The 24,110-nt window shown below is 43.3% G+C and overlaps 1 protein-coding gene across 2 annotated transcripts in view; it reads right to left on the minus strand.

Moving 5' to 3' along the window:
* dis3l2 (DIS3 like 3'-5' exoribonuclease 2) overlaps window positions 1-24,110 on the minus strand; it is a 242,595-nt gene that overhangs the window by 48,030 nt on the left and 170,455 nt on the right. For both annotated transcript variants that reach the window (XM_008117855.3, XM_008117854.3), the window contains exon 15: window positions 1,649-1,728. In XM_008117855.3, coding sequence (XP_008116062.2) covers window positions 1,649-1,728 — 80 coding nt within the window. The remainder of the gene's footprint in view (window positions 1-1,648; window positions 1,729-24,110) is intronic.

A 24,110-nucleotide genomic window follows, 5' to 3' on the forward strand; every position in this document is an offset into this window, starting at 1 on the left:
ACCACCATAAAAAGGAGAGCCAGACCTACTTAGAACGCAGTCGGCATTCTGAGAAAGGGGCCCTGCTTCTGAAAGCCAGGTCAACAAACTGGAGGGTTGGGAGGAAGCCGACCCCAAACCTTCTGACCTCAAGAGGACAGGATCCTGCGTCAGGCTCTGACTGGCTGTACCGTTTAAGCCACAAAACCCAGGTTCTGCGGGGCTTCAGCAAGCAAGCAAAAGCAATGGGCAGATAGCTCCAGATAACTCAAGTCATATTCTATAGTGGTGTGGGTGCAACAAAAAAAAAGCTTCTACACATGTGGGAACATTTATTTCCAATCTCCAATTAGCTACACCTCAAGCCTGAAGGAAATTCAGTTTACTGAAACAAAATCAATAACATAGACAAGCCTTTAGTCCGGTGGTTCTCAACCTGTGGGTCCCCAGATGTTTTGGCCTTCAACTCTCAGAAATCCTAATAGCTGGTAAATTGGCTGGGATTTCTGGGAGTTGTAGGCCAAAACACCTGGGGACCCACAGGTTGAGAAACACTGCTTTAGTCCTTCCTAAACTTGAAGCTGTCCAGATACGTTGGACTACACTTCCCATGGTCACTAGGCAGGATAGATAACTTGATTTTTTTCCTTTCTCCCTAGGGTCCCCAGGTGTTTTGGCCTACAACTCCCAGAAACCCCAGCCAGTTTACCAGCTGTTAGGATTTCTGGGAGTTGAAGGCCAAAACATCTGGGGAGGGACCCACAAGTTGAGAACCACTGCCCTAAGTGGCTTTCATGATATAATATAAACTTCAGCATCCTGCTTCAAGAATATAGATAGGGCTATCCATGCTATTCAATGCCCTGCTCTAAATGTCTTCTAAGCAGTGGTTCTCAACCTGTGGGTCCCCAGGTGTTTTGGCCTACAACTGTCCCACAGTTCCTAAAAAAGAACAGCCTTTGGGAACTGAAAATCTGTGTCTCACCCAGTGACACTTAGCTCTAATTTTTGCAATGCTGAGCTCCATTTCTCCCCTTTGTCAAAGTTATCTTGGTCCCCAAAAATCTTTCTAGATTTAGTAATAGAGATGAGACAAACGCCAATTAAATAAATGGAGTCAAATTCAGATGGCATTGCTTATAACTGGGGAATCCAGGAAGCAGTGAATGGGGTCATTCTCCACCCAATGTCTGAACGGGCATCTTATCTCTTTGTTGTAAGAAAGAGGATTTGGACTGGATGTTTTTAATTTATTGTGCTTGGAAGTCACCTTAGATCCTGTTCCAGGAGAAAGGCAACATATAAATAAATTAAAATAAATCTGAAAGGGGCAGCTGTTTCCTAGATACCTGATCCCTTATCTATCCAACACATGATATCACTTAATCTGTTGTCTGTGGTTTAGTTGGCTGGCTATCTTGAGTATGCTGCTCCATGTGCACTTCTGAAGTCTGGGTCATCTATGACTTGGGAGCAATCTCAGACTTAGACATCTCTATAGTGGGAAGGCATTTTCCAGCACGGGCCAAAAGCTACAGTGCCCCTTAGTGGCCACGCAGTTCCAACTCCCAGTGCAAGCAAATGGGAAGAAGTGGGCAAGCACACTGCCTTGCCTCCCCTTTGCCTCTTCCATCCCTCTCCTTCCCTTGGACAACTCTGCAGGCCTTACTTGTTGCTGTCCCGGTACTGATAGATGTAACAGCCTTGTGGCATCCCGTTCTCCTTGTCCAAAGTAAACGCCAGTTTCAGCTGCAGTGGGAGGGGAGGGGAAGGGAGAGGAAGAGGGGCCCGGGGTGGGGAGAAAAAAAGGAAGAGAACACATACATTTAGGCAGCGTTCACAGCAAGCAACCCCTTGAAAGGCCGATGGGAGAAAACCAACCTCACCGAGGCTGACACGCAACCGCTGAGGCCTGGAACATAGCGCTGGGTTCCAAACCTCAGGGAAGAGTCACATGCCTTGCAGAAAAAGCACTGGCTTTTTCCACTCCTTTGTTACTATAAAGTGTTTGTGGTTCTTCTGAAATGGCATGGGTCATGACAGCACTCAACCCCCCATCCACGCGAAACCCACGTTTAAACGCACACTCCTTTTTCACTGGAGAGCATGGGCGCATACACGCAAAGGATCCTCCATCCGCAGCTGGAATTCCCAGGAGCCTCTTTCCCTGAAAATTTCCCTGAAAGCCTCGTCTGCGGCCCTCCTCCGGCCCTTTCGAGGGGGAAAGAGAGAGAAAGAGGGAGGGAAACCACAGAAGGGAAGGTGACAAATTCTTCCTTTGGCACAGGGTTCTTTGGGAGCCAACGGGAAGGGCGTGCAATTTGGCCCCGTGTCCGGCAGGGGGCTGCAGGGCCTGACCTGGAAAAAAACCCGAATGGTGGTTAGGACTTTGGGACGATGGGCTGGAGATGGATTATTTGCTGGAAATCCAAGAAAGGATTTAGGAATAGTGTGTCGATTCCTGTGTTATCCAAGGCCAGCTCGCTTAAGGGAGGGGAAAAAAACAATTTGGCCGGTCGGCTAAAAGGAGAAACCCAACACCGCTCTGAACGAATTTGGTTTGAGGGAAATGTGGAGATTCGGAGGAGAAGCCCATTCTCTGCAAAGTACTCATAACGCATGAAGGGTCTTATTGGAAATCCTGCAGCAAGAAATTAAAGGGTCTGGAGGAAAGGAGGGAGAGAAAGAAAAGCCCATGGAGTCCAAAGGAAGAACCAACCACTCGCTATTCCTTTTATAAACAACCCAGACTACACTTGCGGTACAAGTAATAATAATAATAATAAACTTTATTTATACCTCGCCACCATCTCCCCAACGGGGACTCGGGGCGGCTTACATGGGGCCATGCCCAGAACAATACAATATAACAAAATATAATAGAACAACAAATCATAGCACATTAAACAACACAATAAAAGAAAATATACACTACATTAAACAAGATCAAAAGAACAATAAAACCAAGGGCGGGCCACATGAACACTAGGTTAAAACTCGGGGTGAGAAAGGAAGTAGGAGTAAAAACCACAGAGGACAGGGTCATAAAGTGGCGGGTCTTCCTGGAAGGATTTTTCCTTTTGAGGGGTATATATATCTCACTTCCTATTGTCTTATTATACCCATTCCTAACTAAGAGTCATTTGTAAGTCAGATGTTTGTAACTAGCAAGTTGGCTGCATGCGAGGAGTCCTCAAAACAAACAGCTACCATGTTTCCCTGAAAATAAGACAGTGTCTTATATTAATTTTTGCTCCCAAAGATGTGCTAGGTCTTATTTTCAGGGGATGTCTTATTTTTCCATGAAGAAGAATTCACATTTATTGTTGAACAAAAAAAATAAACATTTATTATATACTGTACAGTAGTTGTCATCACAAACCAGCATAATCAGACAAACTGTGAATCCTATCAAGAACTTCTTGTTACTACCATTATTTCCATGTACAACACACTATGGTATGTACAGTAGAGTCTCACTTATCCAACACTCGCTTATCCAACGTTCTGGATTATCCAACGCATTTTTGTAGTCAATGCTTTCAATATATCGTGATATTTTGGTGCTAAATTCATAAATACAGTAATTACTACATAGCATTACTGCGTATTGAACTACTTTTTCTGCCAAATTTGTTGTCTAACATGATGTTTTGGTGCTTCATTTGTAAAATCATAACTTAATTTGATGTTTAATCGGCTTATCCTTAATCCCTCCTTATTATCCAACATATTCACTTATCCAACATTCTGCCGGCCCGTTTATGTTGGATAAGTGAGACTCTACTGTACATGTACCAATCCTGCATACTCTGGTGTTCTGTTTGGCAGGCGCTGGGCATGCTGCTAAACAAAAACTTTGCTAGGTCTTACTTTCAGGGGAGGCCTTATATTTAGCAATTCAGCAAAACTTCTACTAGGTCTTATTTTTCGGGGATGTCTTATTTTCAGGGAAACAGGGTATGAGAGATGGATCAAGCAACTGAATCAAGCTGCACACTGACATTAAAGTGGGAGAGACAAGAACACTTGATTTTGCAGTTCTGCACAAAATGCCTCCCTCTAGCTCAAGCAGTCTCTAAACAGAATGCTCTGTATGCATGCACCTAGATTTTGTGCATAGCAAAGTTTGGAAAAGTTGTTTTCTTTTAGACTTTACTTCCTGGAATCCCCCAGCCGTTGGGGGCTTCTGAGAGCTGTATATCCAAAACATATTCCTCTAAGCTCTGATATGCAGGGATGGATGTCTGCTCAAAAGTCAAAATACAAACTACAGTAGAGTCTCGCTTATCCAACATAAACGGGCCGGCAGAACATTGGATAATCGAAAATGTTGGATAATAAGGAGGGATTATGGAAAAGCCTATTAAATGTCAAATTACATTATGATTTTACAAATTAAGCACCAAAACACCATGTTTTACAACAAATCAACAGAAAAAAGCAGTTCAATACAAGGTAACACTATGTAGTAATTACTGTATTTACGAATTTAGCACCAAAACATTGCAATGTATTGAGAATATTGACTACAAAAACATTGACTACTAAAAGGCAGACTGCGTTGGATAATCCAGAACGTTGGATAAGCGGAGGTTGGATAAGCGAGACTCTACTGTACTTCTCTTGTCCACTATCTAGTTTAAATACAGGACACTTTTTATATACAGAGGAGGGGTGATATATTCTTTCCCTGCTCCTTCAACCGTTTTCAGGAATTGCTATTCAGAATGTATCATCAGAATCTGCCCACTGCCCCCTCTATTAAATATTATTCTTATTATTTAATGCATTAATATTGCTCCTGTCTCCTAATAGTGCAGTAGTTGTCAACCTTCCTAATGCTGCAACCCCTTAATACAGTTCCTCATGTTGTGGTGACCCCCAACCATAACATTATTTTTGTTGCTACTTCATAACTGTCATTTTGCTACTGTTATGAATCGTAATCTAAATATTTGTTATGCAGGGTGTATTTTCATTCACTGCGCCAAATTTGTCACAAATACCCGATACGCCCAAATTTAAATACGGGTAGGGTTGGGGGGAGGTAGATTTTGTCATTTGGGGAGTGGTAGTTGCTAGGGTTTATAGTTCACCTACAAAGAGAATTCAGAACTCCACCAACGATGGAACTGAACCAAACTTGGCACACAGAACTCTCATGACCAAGAGGAAATACTGGAAGGATTTGGTGGGCACTGAGTTTTGGAGTTGTAGTTCACCTACATCCAGAGAGCACTGTGGACTCAAACTATGATGGATCTGGACCAAACTTGGCACAAATACTCAATATGTCCAAATTTGAACACTGGTAGAGTTTGGGGAAAATAGGCCTTGACATTTCAGAGTTGTAGTTGCTGGGATTTATAGTTCATCTACAATCAAAGAGCCCCTTTAACCCCACCAATGATAGAATTGGGCCAAACGTCCCTCACCCCCAGGTTGAGAAGCACTGTGATAGTGGAACTCAGGGTGGTCAACAACACTATAAATTACATAATACAAAAACAGTGATCAAAAATAAATATTAGATTTAAAAAATAAATATGGACCTGCAATATCTAGAGTAGTGTCCTACCTACAGTAACAATGAGGACAACTAGGATCTAGAGCAGCCTTGTACCACTCCCTCTATTGAGCTGGTCTACAACTCCCAGTATCCTCAACCCGTGTGGCCATTGGTGAGGGATTATGGGAGAGATCATTCAGTACAACTGGAGAGCAACAGGTCGGAGAAGTGTGCCTTAAGGATTAGCTGTGCGGCAGTTGTCGGAGAGGACAGCTTCTCTACAACCAATCTCCAATTTGCAAGGATAAGGTGGGAAAGGTGTTAGTAAAACAGCAGCATTGTTGAGCAAACCAGGCATTGTCTTCAACACTTCTGGACATTTGGAGAACGGAAAACAATTCTGAAATTTAGGAAACAAGGGAACACCATCGAGATGCTGGCTTTGTTTGCAAACATTTCTGGATGGTAGAGTGAAATCACCAACTAAAATTAACAACCTATTAAGTCGCTTTACTACCAGTAGGCTCCCAGCTGAACCCGGCAACTGGCTCATTAGGTGCCGTACCACTTCTCGCTTCCCTGCAGGATAAGTAATAGAGATTAGCACAGCAAGAGCTCACTGGCCCAAATTAGCGTGGCCAAATGAGGTGCCATCACAGGGTGCGAGTCTGCATCTCCACTCAGCCCTGTTTGCAACTGTACTGACACCAAACCAGCTTCAGGAACCTGAACATTGTTGCAACATCCTCCCCTCCGTTAATTGATAAAAAAAACTAAACAGTATATGTATGTGGGGTGGCAAGAGAAAGATCTGGAATAGGATTGCTGCATAATAGCTCTGGCTGGAGTAAGCATGGGATATAATACACATGCCGGATCCCTCCAACCCAGTTTGATCTGCTGTGTCACATGGAGCCAGATGAGTTTTAAGTGCCATTGGGATGCTTCTTCAAGGCTTCAAAAGCCTAAGGAGCCCCATGGTGGGCTAGTTCTGTGGGTCCCAGCCCTGCCTGCCCATTGCAATTACAGTTAAGTTCCCCCTGATGTATCCAGCTATATCTGAAAAGTATTGATCCAGAGGCCAAGGAAGGACTTACATTAATGTACTGTTCTCCTGTGAAACAACCAGTGTGATACCAGGAGCAAATGTAATCTCTTTGCTATACTGGTTTTATGTGTGGATGAAATGTTTTTGCAAAATGCAGTATCCATAGGGGATATGTCCCAATGGACACCTGAAACCACCGAGAATAGAGAGCCTGGTATTTTGACTATACGTGGAGCAGAAGCATACCACAGAATCGCACTGGACCCCTTAGGGAGGCCCACAAATACTTTACACTTTTAAGAGTAAGCTTTACAAAACTTTCCCTTCAGGATCCCAACTGTACTTATCAAAACAGAAGATAACACGAATGAGAATTGGCAGTTTCCATATTAGCTTAGTGGTGAAACTGCTCCAGGGTTTAGAATAAGCACTATCTGGTGTGTTAAATGTACACGGAGGACACAGTTTACGACCCTGGGTGGCTCTTGTCAACAGCTTTACTATTGGGGTGCTGTGTGGTTTCCAGGTTGTATAGCCATGTTCTACCAGCATTTTGCCTGAAGCTGTAGCTGGCATCTTCAGAGAATCTTTACTAGTGCCTTTACTACTGCCTGTAGCAACCCCTAGCTAACAGAGGACACAGATTGTACCCTGAACTGTCTGAACTCCAACTCAGCAAAGAAAGCCCTTGTGGCAAAGGTCTCCTTTGCAACACAATTGATCCCTCCCAACCATCTCTAACAAAATGTTGGTGGACAGCAAAAGAGACTTAAAGATGGGCTTAAAGCGAACCTTAATGTGGTACAAACACTGAGAACTGAGAAGTCCTGACCATCGAGTGTTGGAACTGGAGGTCAGCTGTTACCTACAGTGCTGTGGATTTTGAAGGATACTCATTCAGAAGCATGAGCTCTCTTCTTAATTAGGCAATCTCTTAATTAGGCATCCAATAATGGAGGGTGAAGGGGAGAAACATGCCAAGAGGAAAGCGCATCAAGCAAACCCTTGTCATGACTGCCTTCTGGAAATATATGTCCTCAATGGGTTGTTGTGTGTTTTCCGGGCTGTATGACCATGTTCCAGAAGTATTATCTCCTAATGCTTCGTCCACATCTCCCTCTGAGGATGCCTGCCATAGATGTAGGTGAAACGTCAGGAGAGAATACTTCTGGAACATGGCCTTACAGCCTGGAAAACACATAACAACCCTGTGATTCTGGCCATGAAAGCCTTCGACAACACATACGTCCTCAATACTGGTCTCCATGTCATATTGATATCTTAGACCACAAAGGCAATGCAGACTGCCACCATGCTTCTTAGAGATAGCAAAACATATCCCGCTGGAAAGACAGCGAGTGGAAGCCCTGCTGGATTCTGTCACAGCAAGTCATTTCTGGGACAAATGTCTGCCATCATGGTGTTCAATCAGCTTGCCACCAGGTTCAACTGGCAGCCCAGGAGAGCGACAGAGAGGCAATTCATCACCCAGCTGCATGCTTTGGAGTGGAGGGATGCTGCTGCACTGTTGCGCTTCTGTGCCGCAGCGCTTCCCGGCTTTGCAAATGAGCCTTTCCAGCTCATTGGCTCTTGGCACAAAGAGCCATTCTCTGCCCTCGGAGGGAGATGGTGCTGAAGAGCGGAGTCACACCTCCTCAACGAGGCTCTTCAATAAATTATGATGGAGGGGTGGGGAACGAAGAAAGGGGCACTTGAATAAAAGCTGCCTAAAAAGACTAGTTTGAACTCTATGTGAGTGATGGATGCCCCCCCTACCAAGTTCTACAATTTGAGCAGAAACACAACTGAAGCTAAGTGAAGCTGGCATGACAAAGGACTTGCCTTTAAAAGAATGCAGCCAAATAGAGGTCAAGGTACTCCATAAAAGTTACCGGGCCCTCAATTTTGTTTAACTGCCCACCTGCCCACTATCCATTGTCTGTGGCATACAAATGAGGCAGAAAGGGGTTTGTTTAAAAAACAACCAAACACTCAGCTTTCTCCCAGTTGGGATCTTTAGTACTTCTTACTTGGACCAAGTGAGTGGCTACTGAGAAGCCAGCATTCCAGTCATTTAATCAATAAAGAGACCACTGCTCAGAATTTGTGGGAAAGGTGACTTTTTTCAGAATATGGTTTCTAAAATCCCCCAGCCATTCTGGCCACTCTGCAATCTGTAGTCTAGCAAAATAAGCTTTCCACGCTTTCACACAGAGGATGAAACAAGGAGCTCCCAAAAGCTTTAAAGGAATTTCAAAGCTATCCTCCTCCCAACTTTCAAAATAGAGGGAATCATAAAGGGAGAGGAAAGTGTCTCATGTGATGGTCTTATGCACCATATCTGGAGCTGCTCTGCTTGAGTCTCTGCACAATACTACTACTACTACTACTACTACTACTACTAATAACAACAACAACAACAACAACAACAACAACAACAACAACAACAACAATAATAATAATAATAGTTCGACAGTGGCATTGAAGAAGGCGGAAATCATTGAAAGTGAGGGCATAAATATGCCTAATGGCCAAACGATAAAGTGTCAACAGCCAGAGGCTTATAAATACCTGGGCATATTACAGCTGAACAACATCAAGCATGAACATGTGAAAACTGTGGTCAGCAAAGTATACACACAAAGGGTCAGAAAAATTCTCAAAAGCAAGCTCAATGGAGGCAACACCATCAAGGCCATAAACACCTGGGCCATACCTGTCATAAGATATACTGCTGGCATCATAAACTGGACACAAGTGGAACCGGACAATTTGGACAGAAAAACAAGAAAACTCATGACCATTCATCATTCACTGCACCCCCGCAGTGATGTTGACCGGCTATGATGTTGACTGCAGTGATGTTGACCTGCCTAGAAGATCAGGGGGCAGAGGACTCTTACAAGTAAAAACAAGCAGTCAAAGAAGAACATGCCCTGGCAGAATATGTAAAGCAAAGTGAAGAACCTGCTTTGATTGAAGTCAAAAATCAGAAACTCCTCAAAGCACAACAGAAAAAGAATCAGTACAAGAAAACCGCACTACAAACTAGAGCTGACAGCTGGCACAACAAAACATTGCATGGAAAGTTCCTTGACAAAATTGAAGGAAAAGCTGATAAGGAGAAGACCTGGCTCTGGCTCACGAATGGGACCCTGAAGAAGGAGACAGAAGGCCTGATCCTTGCAGCCCAGGAGCAAGCCATCAGAACAAAGGCAATTCAGGCCAAGATCGAAAAATCAGCTGATGACCCAAAATGCAGACTGTGCAAGGAAGCTGACGAAACCATTGATCATATCCTCAGCTGCTGTAAATACATCACACAGTCCTAAACGCTTGGGAAGTGTTCAACTTGTGATTTTGTGATACGAAATCCAGCATATCTATCTTGTTTGCTGTGTCATTTGCTATGTCGTTGTGTCAATAATAACAATAACAACAACAACAACAACAACAACAACAATAATAATAATAATAATAATAAAAACTTTATTTATACCCCGCCACCATCTCCCCACGGGGACTCAGGGCGGCTCACATGGGGCAAAGGGGAAAGGAAGGCTACAAGAGAGCTGCCTCACAATTCAGGGAAGGAAAAGTCACTCTATTGGACTCCCAAGAAACTCCCTCCTGACAGGCCTCTGTTTAAAAACCTCCAGAGAAAGAGAGGAAGGTTTCTCTAATATTTCTAAACTAAGATTTGCACACAAAGGCTCCCAGGTTCAATCTCCTGGTATCTCTATATAGGGAGGAGAAATATTTCTCCGAATCTCCGAATCCCAGGGAAGTGTTGTATTTTAAGTGATGAACATTAGACCAGTGATCCAGCAAAGCACCTTCCTCTGAACTAGAATGAAAATGGATTAAGAGAAACCATTTTCTGCCTAAGGTTCCAGAGAGCTGCTGCCAGAAAGAAGAGATAATATTGAGCTAGAAGACCACTGGCCTATCAATACAATAAGGCAACTTCGTCCAGTTCGGATTTGAATGACGATATTTGCATTGCTGACTAGCTGCCTTTTTAAAAAATTAAAAACATTCCAGGCCTGTTTTCCATTTCACCATGCCCATTCAAGGAAGACTGTGCAAACTCTCTCCCAAGATAAAGCACTTTGTCACCGTAACCTTGGCTCCGAGGCCCACGATAACCTTCTATGCTTGACAGAAATATAAGCGTGTCTTTCCTCAAAACAGTCCAGCATGAGTTCGAGCATTATATATCACAAAGCCCTGCTTCTTGGTATTATTACTGTATATTCTTTCCTTCTGAATAAAAATACTTGTTTTGAAAAGAGCAGCATGGACAGAATTGAGCATCTTTCCAGATGGAAAACTGGGAACTAGAACGTAACTGGGCAATTCCTGCAGAACTGGGTCAGTGAGTGTGATGAACACATATGCCCCACATGCTGTATGAAACACAATAATAGGGTGCTGTGGGTACCCCAAAATTCTGCCATCACAGAAACAAAGCTCAAAGCTTGATGATGGGTGCAAACATTAACCTTAATTTTTTTTTCTAAAATGTATGTTCTACTCCTAAATCACAGAAGGCGAAGGGCAGAAGTGGGATGGCTGGGCAGAATGTCAAGCAGAGAAAGTTTTGGTGCTTACTCGTGCCTAAAAACTGGTATAAGGAACTGTCTATATGTGCCTCATTGGCCTAATCAATCCAAGTCTCCAAATTCAACATTTCTTGGAAGGCAGTTTTGATTTATTCAAACCCGAGAGCGCAAAGAGCACCGCTCCTAACCTTCCTCTTCTTCTTGACTCTGTACTACTTAAGGAGAGATTCAGTATGCAGGGTTTTGTTTTTTTTTCCCCTTTCCCCTGTTCCGAGGCTGCGGTCACGGTTCACAGGCAGGATCGTGATTTTTGTGCCAGCTTTTTCCCCCATCTTATTTGCGTTTTCTTTTCTTTTTTTAAAAAGCCCTCCAATGTAAATTGTGTTTTTTGTTTTTTTTAAAAAAAAGCTGCTTGCAAATCTAGGAACTTTGACGTCACTCTTCCTTCCACCTACCCAATCTCAGCCACAACAAAGGCGAGTGGTGGGAAGTTCTGATGGAAAAATAGCCGCTGCTCACCAAGCGTTTGCCAAAGGAGAAGGAGGCTATTTACTAGGGCAGCCTTCTCCTGCGGAGTGCTCTCTAGATGCTGCATCAGACTATAACACCCATCTTCCTCAGCCTGCACTGCCATTTGCTCTGGATATTCAGGATGTAATGCTGGCCACCCACTGCCCTGCCCCACACTCCCTATATCTTAGTCGCTTCTGTTCTCCAGTCTGCTTTACTGGCCTACCTCTCAAGGCTGTGGTGAGAATGAACAGCTAATGCATGGCTGCAAATCAGGGATGTATGAAGGTCCAATAATTACAAGAACACCAACCCATGCTCAAACACCCACCCACACCTATGCAGAGTTAGGAGATTGAAGATATAACAAGAAAAGCAAAACCTTGCATCATTTTTGTATCAGAGGTGACTTGAAAAACTGCAAGAGCATTGGCCGTCTCCAAGGATGTTGTCCAGGAGACACCTGGATGTTTGATGTTTTACCATCCGGTGGGAGGCTTCAATCATGTCCCCTCATAGGGAGCTAGAGCTGACAGATGGGAGCTCACCCCACTCCCCGGATTCGAACTGGCAATCTTTTGGTCAGCAGTCCTGCCAGCACAAGGGTTTAACCCATTGCACCACCGGGGGCTCCATGTCTGTGGTTAGGTGGTCAAATACTCCACTGGGGAAACTCTTTTAAAAATAAACTTAATGGTGGGAATAAGGGAGAAGAGAAGTTCAGTTCTGGATTCTCTCGGTTATTCCCATGCGGCCCATGCGTTTCTTCTGGCAGGTTGCACTCATCTGGGGGACTTTGTAGGGCATCTAGGCAGACTCTAGCTTGGCCCAGTTCCTTTCCAGAAGTAGGTTTTAAGAAGCAAAAACTAATACCACATTTAGCGGACACTCAAGCTCTCAAAACGAGTTATTTATCCAAAAAAGAATTATTATTTTTTAAAGAAGGAGATGAACAGCTCTCGCGGCAAATTTTCCATCCATAATGTTTTCTTTTCAAGTCTTCAACCCCACTCCGGGCTGCTGCCCTGGAAAAGCATTCAAGGCTAAAATTCGCAGGACGCAGAGAAGTGGCAGGGTGATTCTCCATTAAAAGCGGGAAAAGAAATGGCACTGCCTTCCATTAAGTGGTGCTTCTTGTTGCCGAAGGCAGAATAAAAGCCGCAGGGGCCAAGCGCTTCTATATGGGGTAAGCACAGGGGGCCCCAATTGGGTGATTAAATCAGGCAACGCATGACTACGTCCCAATGCAGATCGTCACTCAAGTGATGGACAAAACCTGCGGCGACAATGCAAAACCCATCCCAAGAGGTCACCTCTAATACGATTAGCCATAGGCACTTGGGCAACAAGTCCGACGGCTTCAGTGTGTTAAATCCCCCATTCTTCGGGAAGGAAAGAAGGCTCTTTGAGCTTTTGACGCAGCACAGATGCCTGCTCAACATTAAGTGATGTGGCCAAGGTGATGGAGAAGCGGGAGGGGGAGAAGGAGAAAGAGAAGGACAGGCACTGAAGATACTGTGGGGCATTGTTCCTGCTTTTCTACAGGATGGAGGGAGGCTTCCCAGGTTGCCCCAATCTCTCAGCTGGGGCCCACCAGCCAGCACCCCCTCCGTTGCCTCCGCCTTTGACTTTTCAGCTCCCTCCCAACTGCCTTCCCCCAACAGAGCTTTTGCCTTTGAAGTCAGAGAAAGAGGCCTCATCGATCAATGACAAATAACTCTCAAAAAGGCTGGATCCAATGTGGCCATGTAGAAGCAAATGAAGAAAGGAAAAATGATGCAGGATGGAGGGGGCTAGAGAGCCACGGTTTCTTTATTACTGGAAGTCAGTCCCAAAACACACAAGGGAGAGGAAAAGGCGCTCCATGCAGTCATGCCGGCTACATGACCTTGGAGGTGTCTATGGACAATGCCGGCTCTTCGGCTTAGAAATGGAGATGAGCACCAATCCCCAGTCAGTCACGACTGGACTTAACGTCAGGGGAAAACCTTTACCTTTACCTAGAATCACAGAGGGTCATCTAGTCCAATCCCCTTCTGCCAGCCAGAAAGACACAATCCAAGGACTCCTGCTAGATGCCCATCCAGTCTCTATTCCAAAACCTCCAGAGAAGGAAACTCCACCAGACTCCCAGGCTTATTCTACTGCCAAACAGCTCTCATCACAAGGAAGTTTTTTCTAATGTCGAGATGGAATATTTTCCTGCAATTTAAATCCATTGCTCCATTGTGTCCTAGTGTTGTAGTTCAGTCCTTGATTGTGCCTGCACTTACTGTCACTGAGGAAGTGGATCATGGGATTGGGATTTCTGGGCCTGTGAGCCAGCAGGTGATTTGAAGTCCTGAAAAAAAGCCATCTCTGCCTCCAGTAGCTAGTGGAGGGTACATTCCAGAAAGGGGCCCAGATGTTATTGAGCAGCCTTTCGCTAGGGAAGCAAGGTCAGAGGCTGAGATGAACTCAGAGGAGGAAATACCAGGTGAACGGTCTAATGAGCTGATAGATAAGACATCTAGTTTTCGCAAAACACAGAGCTGCCCAGTAGAGTTTGCAAAGGTCAAAGCGATTGTTAGCAAAAAATAAAAAAGCCGTTCTCAGGGAAGACAGCATGATTTCATGGCTATATTAGAGAGACAAGAGGGATTTTTCAGCAGTCTGGTCAACATTGGTGTTTAAGAAGCAGCACCCATGGTCTAATTTTAGCAAGCCTGCTAAGGGATTTCTAGTTTCATGTTTTCAAGTTTAAGTGACTATTCCTGGATTTCTATACTGGATTTTTATGCTGCCTTTTTGTATTCTATGCTGGTTGTTTTGTTGTCTTGGACTCTGAAACAACTCTTGTACCTTGAATCTTATGGACGTTTTATACATTTAGACTTTGACTATTTTACTATTTTTGCTGAACCTAGATGACGAAACTGAGGCTGTCATACTTTGGTTATATCACGAGAACAGATTACTCATGAAAATACTTTGTAAAGAAAGAGGCAGTAGGAAAAGAGGAAGGACATGTCCAACATGGAAAAACTTAGAGAGAAGAACAGGTAATACCAAGTATGGGCAAACTTCGGCCCTCCAGGTGTTTTGGACTCCAACTCCCACAATTGTGGGAGTTGAAGTCCAAAACACCTGGAGGGCCGAAGTTTGCCCATGACTGGATTATACCACCTGCATTATTTTGAATCTTCAGTTGGCTCTGCAGCTGTAGACTAACATAACACACACAGCAACTCTGGAGGCTTGGGAAGAGCTGAGAAAGTTGAAAACGTGAGACTTTGCTGACTTTGTGTCCATTTGACAACACAAGCCTGGTGACGATGATGACAAAGAGAACATGTGTTCTACATTGCGATAGCGTACCAAGAACTTGGGATTTCAACAGAGGAATCTTTACATTAGAATTCATACTCAGATTTGCTAAGCCCCCAGCAGTGTTTAGTAGAGTAGTAAACATTATTTTTTTAAAACGGATTTGGCTATTATTAAAACTCTCCCTGCTAAAATTTTCTCTAATCCACGCAGTGGCCCGACCTTAGGTGGTATAGAGATGATGATATTTATTTATACTCTGTTTTATGTCACCATCATCCTCATCATGTCTCTAAAAGGAAACCCAAAATGTATTCTATCTGAAGTATAGAAATGATTGGTTAGTGTCTGGCTGCTGCTGAAGAAATAGTAGCTGTTCCAGCAACAAGTTAACTGAAGGTCATGGGAGATCTTTTAATGCTTTTGAAAGGTTTCATTTCAGTTCAGCTCACAGAGGGGAACTGAAGTATTTATTTAGAGTATTTATACCCCACTCTTCAGCCACAAAGATTCCCAGAGCAGATTACAAAGCGTTAATTTGACAGTCCCCTGCCACACAATCTAAATAAGACATGACACACAAAGAAAAGGAGAGGGAGATTAAGTCTAGCAAATACAGCTTCAGCTCCATCTGTATTTGCTGGGTCAAGGCAGTGCCAGTTGGGCCTTTTCACCTGCTCTCGACTACTTATCTTCAGAATCCATAAAGCAGGACTAAAGGATCTTGCACCCCAGGGGTTGAACCCAGATATCTGGAGCCATACATCCTTTCCCACATACAATGGTCTGGTGGTTTCCTGGTTTTGGCATGATATCCTCCATTCTAAAAAGGTGCAATGGCTTTCCTAAAACATAGAAAATGGTCATGAGAGTTGCAATACAACGTATCATACTGATTCAACACCTTTGGCCCAATCCACCTCTGGGATGCAGCATCTCAGAACTTGGATTGCCTTGGATCAAGAAAGGTTAGCTCCTTGCCCTTGCCATAGGACTAATTAAAAAGAGAGCTTATGCTTCTGAATGAGTGTCCTTGTTTGGGGAGAGCTGTTGACTCACATGGTCCTACTTTCAGAAATTAAGATGATGGGCGCATAAAGACAGCCCTCCTTTTCCACACAGCCCAGTTTTCAGCCTCTTTCTGAATAAACAAGGTCGATCCCCTTCTGGGAATCACCTGGCATGATCTGATCTTGTTCAGAAAGTGTACTGTGCCTTTTTATCATATCATGTTTTATTGGCATGGGTTTTGTTTGGTTTTGTTGGATATGAAGATACTGTTTGAGAGCAGTAATTCCCACACCATGAGCTGCAAGAGATAAATGGTGTGATGCTGCAAGGAATTAATTCAAGAAACAGTCACTTCTGAGCAGCCAAAAATGACATCCACTGCCTACCTCTCAGATCTTCCTGTTGCACCTCTGCATGTTTGAGCCTCTATCCTGGCCTAACTTCCTTCCAAACGGCTTCTGCTTAGGGAGGGCGGCACCATAGTGTTACAGACTGGTTGGTCACTCCTAACTAAGAAACACGGCAGTCTTTCCCATTTGCCCAGCTGCCCATTGCTCCAGGGCTGAAGTTTTGTCCCATTCGAGTCAGGAAGATGACTGCAGAAACCCATGGGAGAAAAAAGTAATAATTTTCACTCTTTGAGGATGTCATCTTGAAACATACCTAGAATTCTAATTCAGAAATTAAGTATTCTCGGAAGTCTAGAAAATGCTATTTTAGAGGTAGGAAGAGTGACGAAGGGATGCAATTAATGTTAATAAGATTGTGGAGTTGGCTTGAGCTCTTCACAATGGCTATGTGGAAACAGATTCCTGCTAAAAGGTGGGAAGCCCCTTGCAGTGCTATATGCCTGAATAGAGGATCTTGCTGACCACAGTACCTGGCTCACCCAATGGTAAGAGGGAGAGCCAAAACTGTCAATGCAGAATATATAACAAATCTTTTAAAAAGCCTAAGGGTCACACCTAATGGCTGGAAGCTAAGTGCAGCACATGGAATTATATTCATCATATCAGCTAGCCATAATTGTGGCAGAAGAGATGTGTGATACTCTGAATAATTCCAAAGTGGAAAGGAAACAAGGCTGAAGATTTGTATATCAGTTGCAAATCTGGCCACCTTTTAGCTGCTTGACCATCTTTTGGGGTCAGACAGTTGGAGAGAATCACAGAACCATAGAGCTGGAAGAGATCACAAGGGCCATCCAGGTCAATCCCATTCTGCCAGGCAGGAACATAGGATCAAAGCACCCCAAATAGATGGCCATGCAGCATCTGCCTAAAAAACTTCCAGAGAGGGAGACTCCACTGGACTCTGAGGGCAGCAGATGCCACTCTTGAACAGGTCTAACTGTCAGGACATTCTTCCTAATGTTGAGGTGGAATCTCTTTTCTTGTGATTAGAATCCATGTTTCCACTGTGATCTAGTCTCTAGAGCACCAGAAAACAAGCTTGCTCCCTCCTTTCAAAGATTTAAACATGACTATCATGTCCCCTATCAGCCTTCTCTTCTCCAAGCTAAAGCCACCCAGCTCTGGAAATCGCTCCTCATCTTCTCAGATGCAATTCTACAACCGCAAAAAGTAGGGAAACAATGAGGGGTCCCTACTCACCGCAATTAATACTATTAGTTCTTTTTGCAACACAAAGTGTAGCAATGGATGGAGAGAGAAAAAGCAGTTGTCCTGCAATGGCAACACGACACAGCACTGCCAAGAGCCAGTCACTAGGGGGTGCTTGACACCCCAAGATCTTTCCCACAGAGATGCACTTTTTTCCCTTCTTGGAAACAAACTTCACACTATTACAAGGGGCAAGGAACAACCGCTTATCTACATTGCTGGTGGTTTTTTAAAAAATGGACAAACACATTACAAAGAGGCCAAAGGTAATTGTGAAAGGATCAGGAGACGAAAAGGAATTCCCCAACTTTGCCCTAGATTGCCTCTTAGGCTAAATAAAGGCAAATACAGACTTTCTATCCCTTATCTGAAAAGCTTAGAATCACAAGTATTCTGGATGTTTGAATATCTGTATTTCCATATACGTATGTAATGAGATATCCTAGGGATAGGACCCAAGTCTAAACACAAAATTCATTTATGTTTCATGTACAACTAATGCATACGGTTATTTGAGGCAATATTTCAAATAATTCTGTACATGAAGGTAGTTTTATGTAATATTTCAAGTAATTGTGTGCATGAAACAAAATCTTGAACCATATGAAAACAAAGGATTCACTTTTATTATTTATTTTGTGTCAAAAGCACTGCATAATAACTAAGTTTAAAAGCAATGAAATAAAGGAATCACAAACAGCTAAATAGTTTTGGACCAAAAGCATGTCCCCCAAGGTGTCACTATCTCAGCCACACATGTTTTGGATTTTGGAGTATTTCAGATTTTGGATTTCTGGATAAAGGATGCTCAAGGTGTACCTAATACAGCACGTGAGGTGACCAACTTTCATGCATTCCATTTTGCATTGCAGACAGGATTTCCCATGCTCTAAGATCCTTCCATTCAAAATCAGCATCTTCCCTTTGCTCAAAAAACTGGTCTGTGACAGAGAGGGATGCTCTAGAATTCTTCCCTATTAGACTTGTATGCATCAGGATATTGAATTATTTATTTATTTACAGTATTTATATTCTGCCCTTCTCACCCCGAAGGGGACTCAGGGCGGATCACATCACACATATAAGGCAAACATTCAATGCCTTAACATAGAACAAAGACAGAGACAAACGCAGCTCCGAGCTGGCCTCGAACTCATGACCTCTTGGTCAGAGTGATTTGTTGCAGCTGACTGCTTTATCAGCCTGCGCCACAGCCCGGGGCAATGCTTTTCTCCTCCTTTTAATATAGAGGCGTATTCCACCACAAGAAATCCCATCCTTGAATGATGACCTGTTTGTGAGAACAATAAGAATGTGCACGAAAAAGGGGAGTCCAAGGCCTGTTGATGTGTGTGTATATGCATATGTTCATTCAAGTCGCTTATCGACTTATGGTGATCCCATGAATTTCAATAAACCTTTTTGTTGTTATTTTTGTTGTGTGCCTTCAAGTTATTTCCAACTTACGGTGACTCTAAAGCAAACCTATCACAGTGTTTTCTTGGCAAGTCTTTTTCAGAAGGGATTTGCTTCTGCCTTCCTCTGATGATGAGTGACAAGGTCACCCAATGGGTTTCCATGGCCAAGCGAGGATTCAGACTCTGGTCTCCTGAGTTGAAGTTAACAACGCCACACTGGCTCAAATTGCTGATGTTCAAAATATGTGCTAGAACAATGCTTCTGAAGGTTTCAAATGTGGAGAACAGGCCATATTTGTCCCCCATATTCCAGGGACCAGGAGCATATTTGTACCTATTAGCTATATTTTTCCCCTTGTAAACTCTTCAGGAACTGTCAGCTGATGATTCATGGATCACTTCTTTGAGTAACATTGTGTTACAGCAATGGTTCTCAACCTGTGGCTCCCCAGGTGTTTTGGCTTACAACTCCCAGTAATCCCAGCCAGTTTACCAGCTTCTGGGTGTTGAATGCCAAAACATCTGGGGACACACAGGTTGAGAACTACTGTGTTACATGATGCCTTTGTGTGAATGGTAGCAACACCTGGACATCTGAGTACATACAACCTGATCACCTGTAAATCTATGAGTGGATTTACTGCCCTGACTTTAAAAGAGATGAGGTCAATTTCATTTCCACTTTACAGCCAGGGCTCCAAATGAGTCTCGACTGATTGGATCATATCTAAATTTAGGCTTGAGGCTAAACCCAGGTGACTTAACTATGTAACCACATCATATGCATATTCTTCTCTAGTCCACCCCTTTTTCTCCTCCCTGTCTTCTTGTTTACTTTATAACATTTGACCCCTGAGAAAGAAATGAGCTCCTTAGTGCAGGGAGATGTGATTCCTTATTTGTACAAATGCTACTCAAATTAACAGCACTGGAAAAAAGGGTAATTAAGATGATAATGAAAGCTGGATGTCAGGTGGTAGCATTACTCTTTGCCTTCTTTTTCCAAGCCACGCGTCTCACTGCAATAAAAATGAACTTTCACCCTGCTTTTTCCTGGCAGGTGAGGCAATGCAGCCTTTGACACACAGTAGGGTGAGCAATCACATGACTGACTGACCGACCGACTGGCGGCCACTTCGGAGGATCACCTTTCCGATCACTGAACAACCGATGACTCAGGGCTACGAAGGGAAAAGACTGGTCGGTCATGCGGGCAGCTGCAATCTAAAACCTGGCGGAAGAAAGTGACAAGAACTCTTCCAAGGTCTAGGCCATATCCACCTCATTTGGGGAAAGTTCAAACAACTGGAGGCTTACAAGCGACATCTGTGTGCATTTGGCAAGCAAAACACTTGTGTCTAAATTTGACAAGGAAGCAAAAACGGTTGATAAAAGTCTGGTGCCTTTCCCTCTTCACACCAAAAATGAACCCTTCTGCTTTGTATTTGTTTCATTCATTGTTAGCAAAGCCACAAAATCACTGAGTTGGAAGGACCAACCAGGTAAGTTCAGGAATCTAGAGCTAAAGGATTCCTTATAGACAGCTATGTCAAGTTCTTTTAAAAAGCTCCTAAGAGCATCCACCAAACCTTAAGGCAGTCTGTTTTGGCTACAAGCATACCTCAGTTAACAAAGCCTCTGACATAGAAGCTTCTTCATAAAAAGGCTTTGTACATTCAACCATCTTTCCTTTTCTTCTAATGGGAAGTTTGCTTTTTTTTAGGAGTCAGCATTGGTAGGATAGTGAAGAAAGGCTAGAAAAACTGAGTTTTAGACCCCATGTATACTGTCAGATACAATCCAGATTAGCTGCTTTGAACTGGATTATATTAGCCTACAATGCTATATAATCCAGTTCAAAGCAGATAATCTGGATTTTATATGGCAGCTTAGATAGGGTCTTAGTGTTGTGCTGCAGCAGCTAAATCTGCAGTAAAAACTTCAATAAAGCTTAATCTGGAAACGGAATAGGATTCTGGTCTCACTTTAATATTGCCTACAACAGCAAACTAAACTGCAGTTGTCCCCAAAATCCCTTGCTGGGCATATATGAACAGCAGAAATTTTGAGAAAAGGGGAAAACAGGTAAGCTTCCCTCATCAGCTATATTTGGTACATTAAATATATATATATAGCTCATTCAAAAAAAAAAAGCATTTGGCCGCCAAAATTGTCTTTAGAAAGTTCAATATGTTTATCTGTTCAAAAACATCACTGTGAGACTTCTTGCAGAGAGAAAAAGTGGAATAAACGTAAACAGAAGAAGAAATCTAGAATGTCAGTATGTAAAGGGGCCTTGTTACGCCTTTGAAAGAGAGAGGCCCATCTACACTGCCATATGATGCAGTTTCATAATGAAGTTTAACTGCATTATATGGCAGTGCAGATTCCTAGAACACAATTAAATGCGTTATAGGCATTATATGCGTTATATGGCAGTGCAGACTCCTATAACACAATTAAATGCAGTTAAACTTCATTACAAAACAGCATTATATGACAATGTAGATGGGGTCTCAATCCCATTCCAGATGACTCCAGTTCCAATCCACAGAGCCAACGTGGCTGGTGAAGATGACAGGAGTTGTAGTCTAGTGTATTAAATGGTGTAATACACTCCAGTAAATCAGTCTGGGGAAGGTTGCATGTGGTGCACATTTCTTTTAGTACCAACTCAAAGGAGATTAGGAAACTGGGTTACAAACACCCCAAGGATTTCCTGATAATCAGAACTGTGCAGACCACCTGAGCCTAAGGCAACTTTGCCTCTTTCTGTGTCGAAGAGAAATTGTCTTTTCAACAGGTGTGCCAGATTTACACTACTTTTAAAACTTGCATTTTTTACTATTTGTTTCTTAATGTACTGCCTCACTGAAACAGCACAATCCTTTTGGAATCCATCCATGCCATGAATAAGCAGCGACTGCATTTTGAAGAAAAAGCAATTACCTTGCTGCATGGGCATCCTGCTTCTACAGACCCACTCCTATCCCATTCCCTTCACACCAAACAGCCTTGCTCACTGAACAAACTGAGCAGCCAATGTAGTTCTAGCGTGTAAAATCACCCAACGGTTTCGGAGAAGAGATTACTTGCAAAAGCAATATCACTTGGCTTCCTCATTTTAATGAAACTGCTCCCCTGCTACAGCTTATTTTGACATGGTAGGCTAGCCTTCCCATTGTAGGAGGACACTTTGCAGTTTCCAGGTCATAAAAGAGCACAATTGCTCTTAGGAGTTTTAAAAGCAGCAGTCAAGAGAACAGGACAACTCTCTCAGCAAAGTAGAAGTGTATACTTTTTCTTCACTTTTAAATGCCAGCAACTTAAGAAATAGAACTTTCCAAAGATTGGAAAACACTGTTAGGTGGACTGAGAACTAGTTGACTAACCAAACCCAAAGCAACTGCCTGTCCTGGTTCCAGTGGGATTGAACATCTTTATCAATGATTTGAATGATAGGATAGGAGGCATGCTGATCAAATTTGCAGATGACATCAAACTGGGAGGAATAACTCATACTCTAAAAGACAGGATCAGAATCCAAAGAGACCTTCACAGATTGGAAGCTAACTAATTAACAAAATGAATTTTGACAGGGAGAAATGTATGGTATTACACTTTGAAAATAAAAAATGAAATGCCCAAATAAAGAATGGATGACACCTAGCTTGTAGGAACCCCCGGTGGTGCAATGGGTTAAACCCTTGTGCCAGCAGGACTGCTGATCGAAAGATTGATGGTTCAAATCGAGGAACGGGGTGAGCTCCCGTCTGTCAGCTCCAGCTTCCCATGCAGGGACATGAGAGAAGCCTCCCACAGGATGGTAAAACATCGAACATCTGAGCGAACCCTGGGCAATGTCCTTGCAGACAGCCAATTCTCTCACACCAGAAGCGACTTGCAGTTTCTCAAGTCACTCCTGACATTAAAAAACCTAGCTTGGAAACAGTCTATGTGAAAGGGATCTGGAAGTCTTAGTAGACCACAAGCTGAACATGAGCCAGGAGTGTGATGCCGCAGCTGAAAAAGTTAATGTGATTCTAGGCTGCATCAAAAGGGACATAGTGTCGAGATTGGGGAAATTCACAGTCTCTCTTTATTCTGCTTTGGTCAAACCTCACCTGGAATAACCCTGTGCCCAAATCTGGGCAGAACAATTCAAGAAGTATATTGACATGATAAAATGTGTCCTGAGAAGGGTGGCCGAAGTGGTCAAAGTTCTGGAAACCAAGCCCTATGAGAAGTGGCTTAGGGAGCTGGATCTGTTTATCTCGGAGAAGAGGAGGCTGAGTGGGGACACGAGAGCCATGTTTAAATATATGAAAGGATGTCATACTGAGGAGGGGGCAAGCTTGTTTTCTGTGGCTCTAAAGACTAAGGCCTCCCTGGTCTCTGGAGTCCTGAGAACTCACAGGCATGTGCTCCATAGCCCATCATTCTTTCCTCCCTCCCTATGTATCTTTTGTCCCCTTTCCAGTTCTCCAGAGGGGGACCCTGATCAGCTCAGAACAGCAAAGAAAAGGCCCTTCACAAAATTAATTGTGTGCACTTTTCACACCCTTCAAAGCCATAATTAATGGGAAGCTCCCCCAAGACTAACCCATAGTGGAGTCAGCAACAGTGCGAAGAAGAAGAAGTGAAGCGGGGAAAGAAAAGCCACCTCTTTCTGTATACCCAAAACCGCACTGCTCAAATGCAAAGGGAAAGTCAGCTTCTCAATCCACTCTCATACAAAGATTACCAGTGTTAGATGCCAGCAGCCAGATATATAAATGCCAATGGTGTTATATGCAATTGAGTCAACTTTGATGGGAGATGGTTCAGCAGAGGCATGTTCTTACATCCTAATCTTCACTTCTTGCCTCTGGTATAACCCTGAAACATCTGGAAAACTACAAGAAAGTTGCCCTCCGCATCCTAAAGACACCAGATCCTGTCTGATCTTGAAAGCTAAGAAGGATCAGTCTTCCTTATCTTAAAAAAAAACACTATGAAATCCACACTGTAGGCACATAAACACAGTAATGGATGCTAGTAATGGATATAATAAAGATCTGTAGCCGGGGTTTAGGGGGAATTGACAGAGGATGAGGTGAGTTGTAATCCACCCTCATGCAAAGAAACGTGTGAATCCCA

This window comes from Anolis carolinensis, chromosome 3 (genome assembly GCF_035594765.1).
Source record: "Anolis carolinensis isolate JA03-04 chromosome 3, rAnoCar3.1.pri, whole genome shotgun sequence".
NCBI lineage: Eukaryota > Metazoa > Chordata > Lepidosauria > Squamata > Dactyloidae > Anolis > Anolis carolinensis.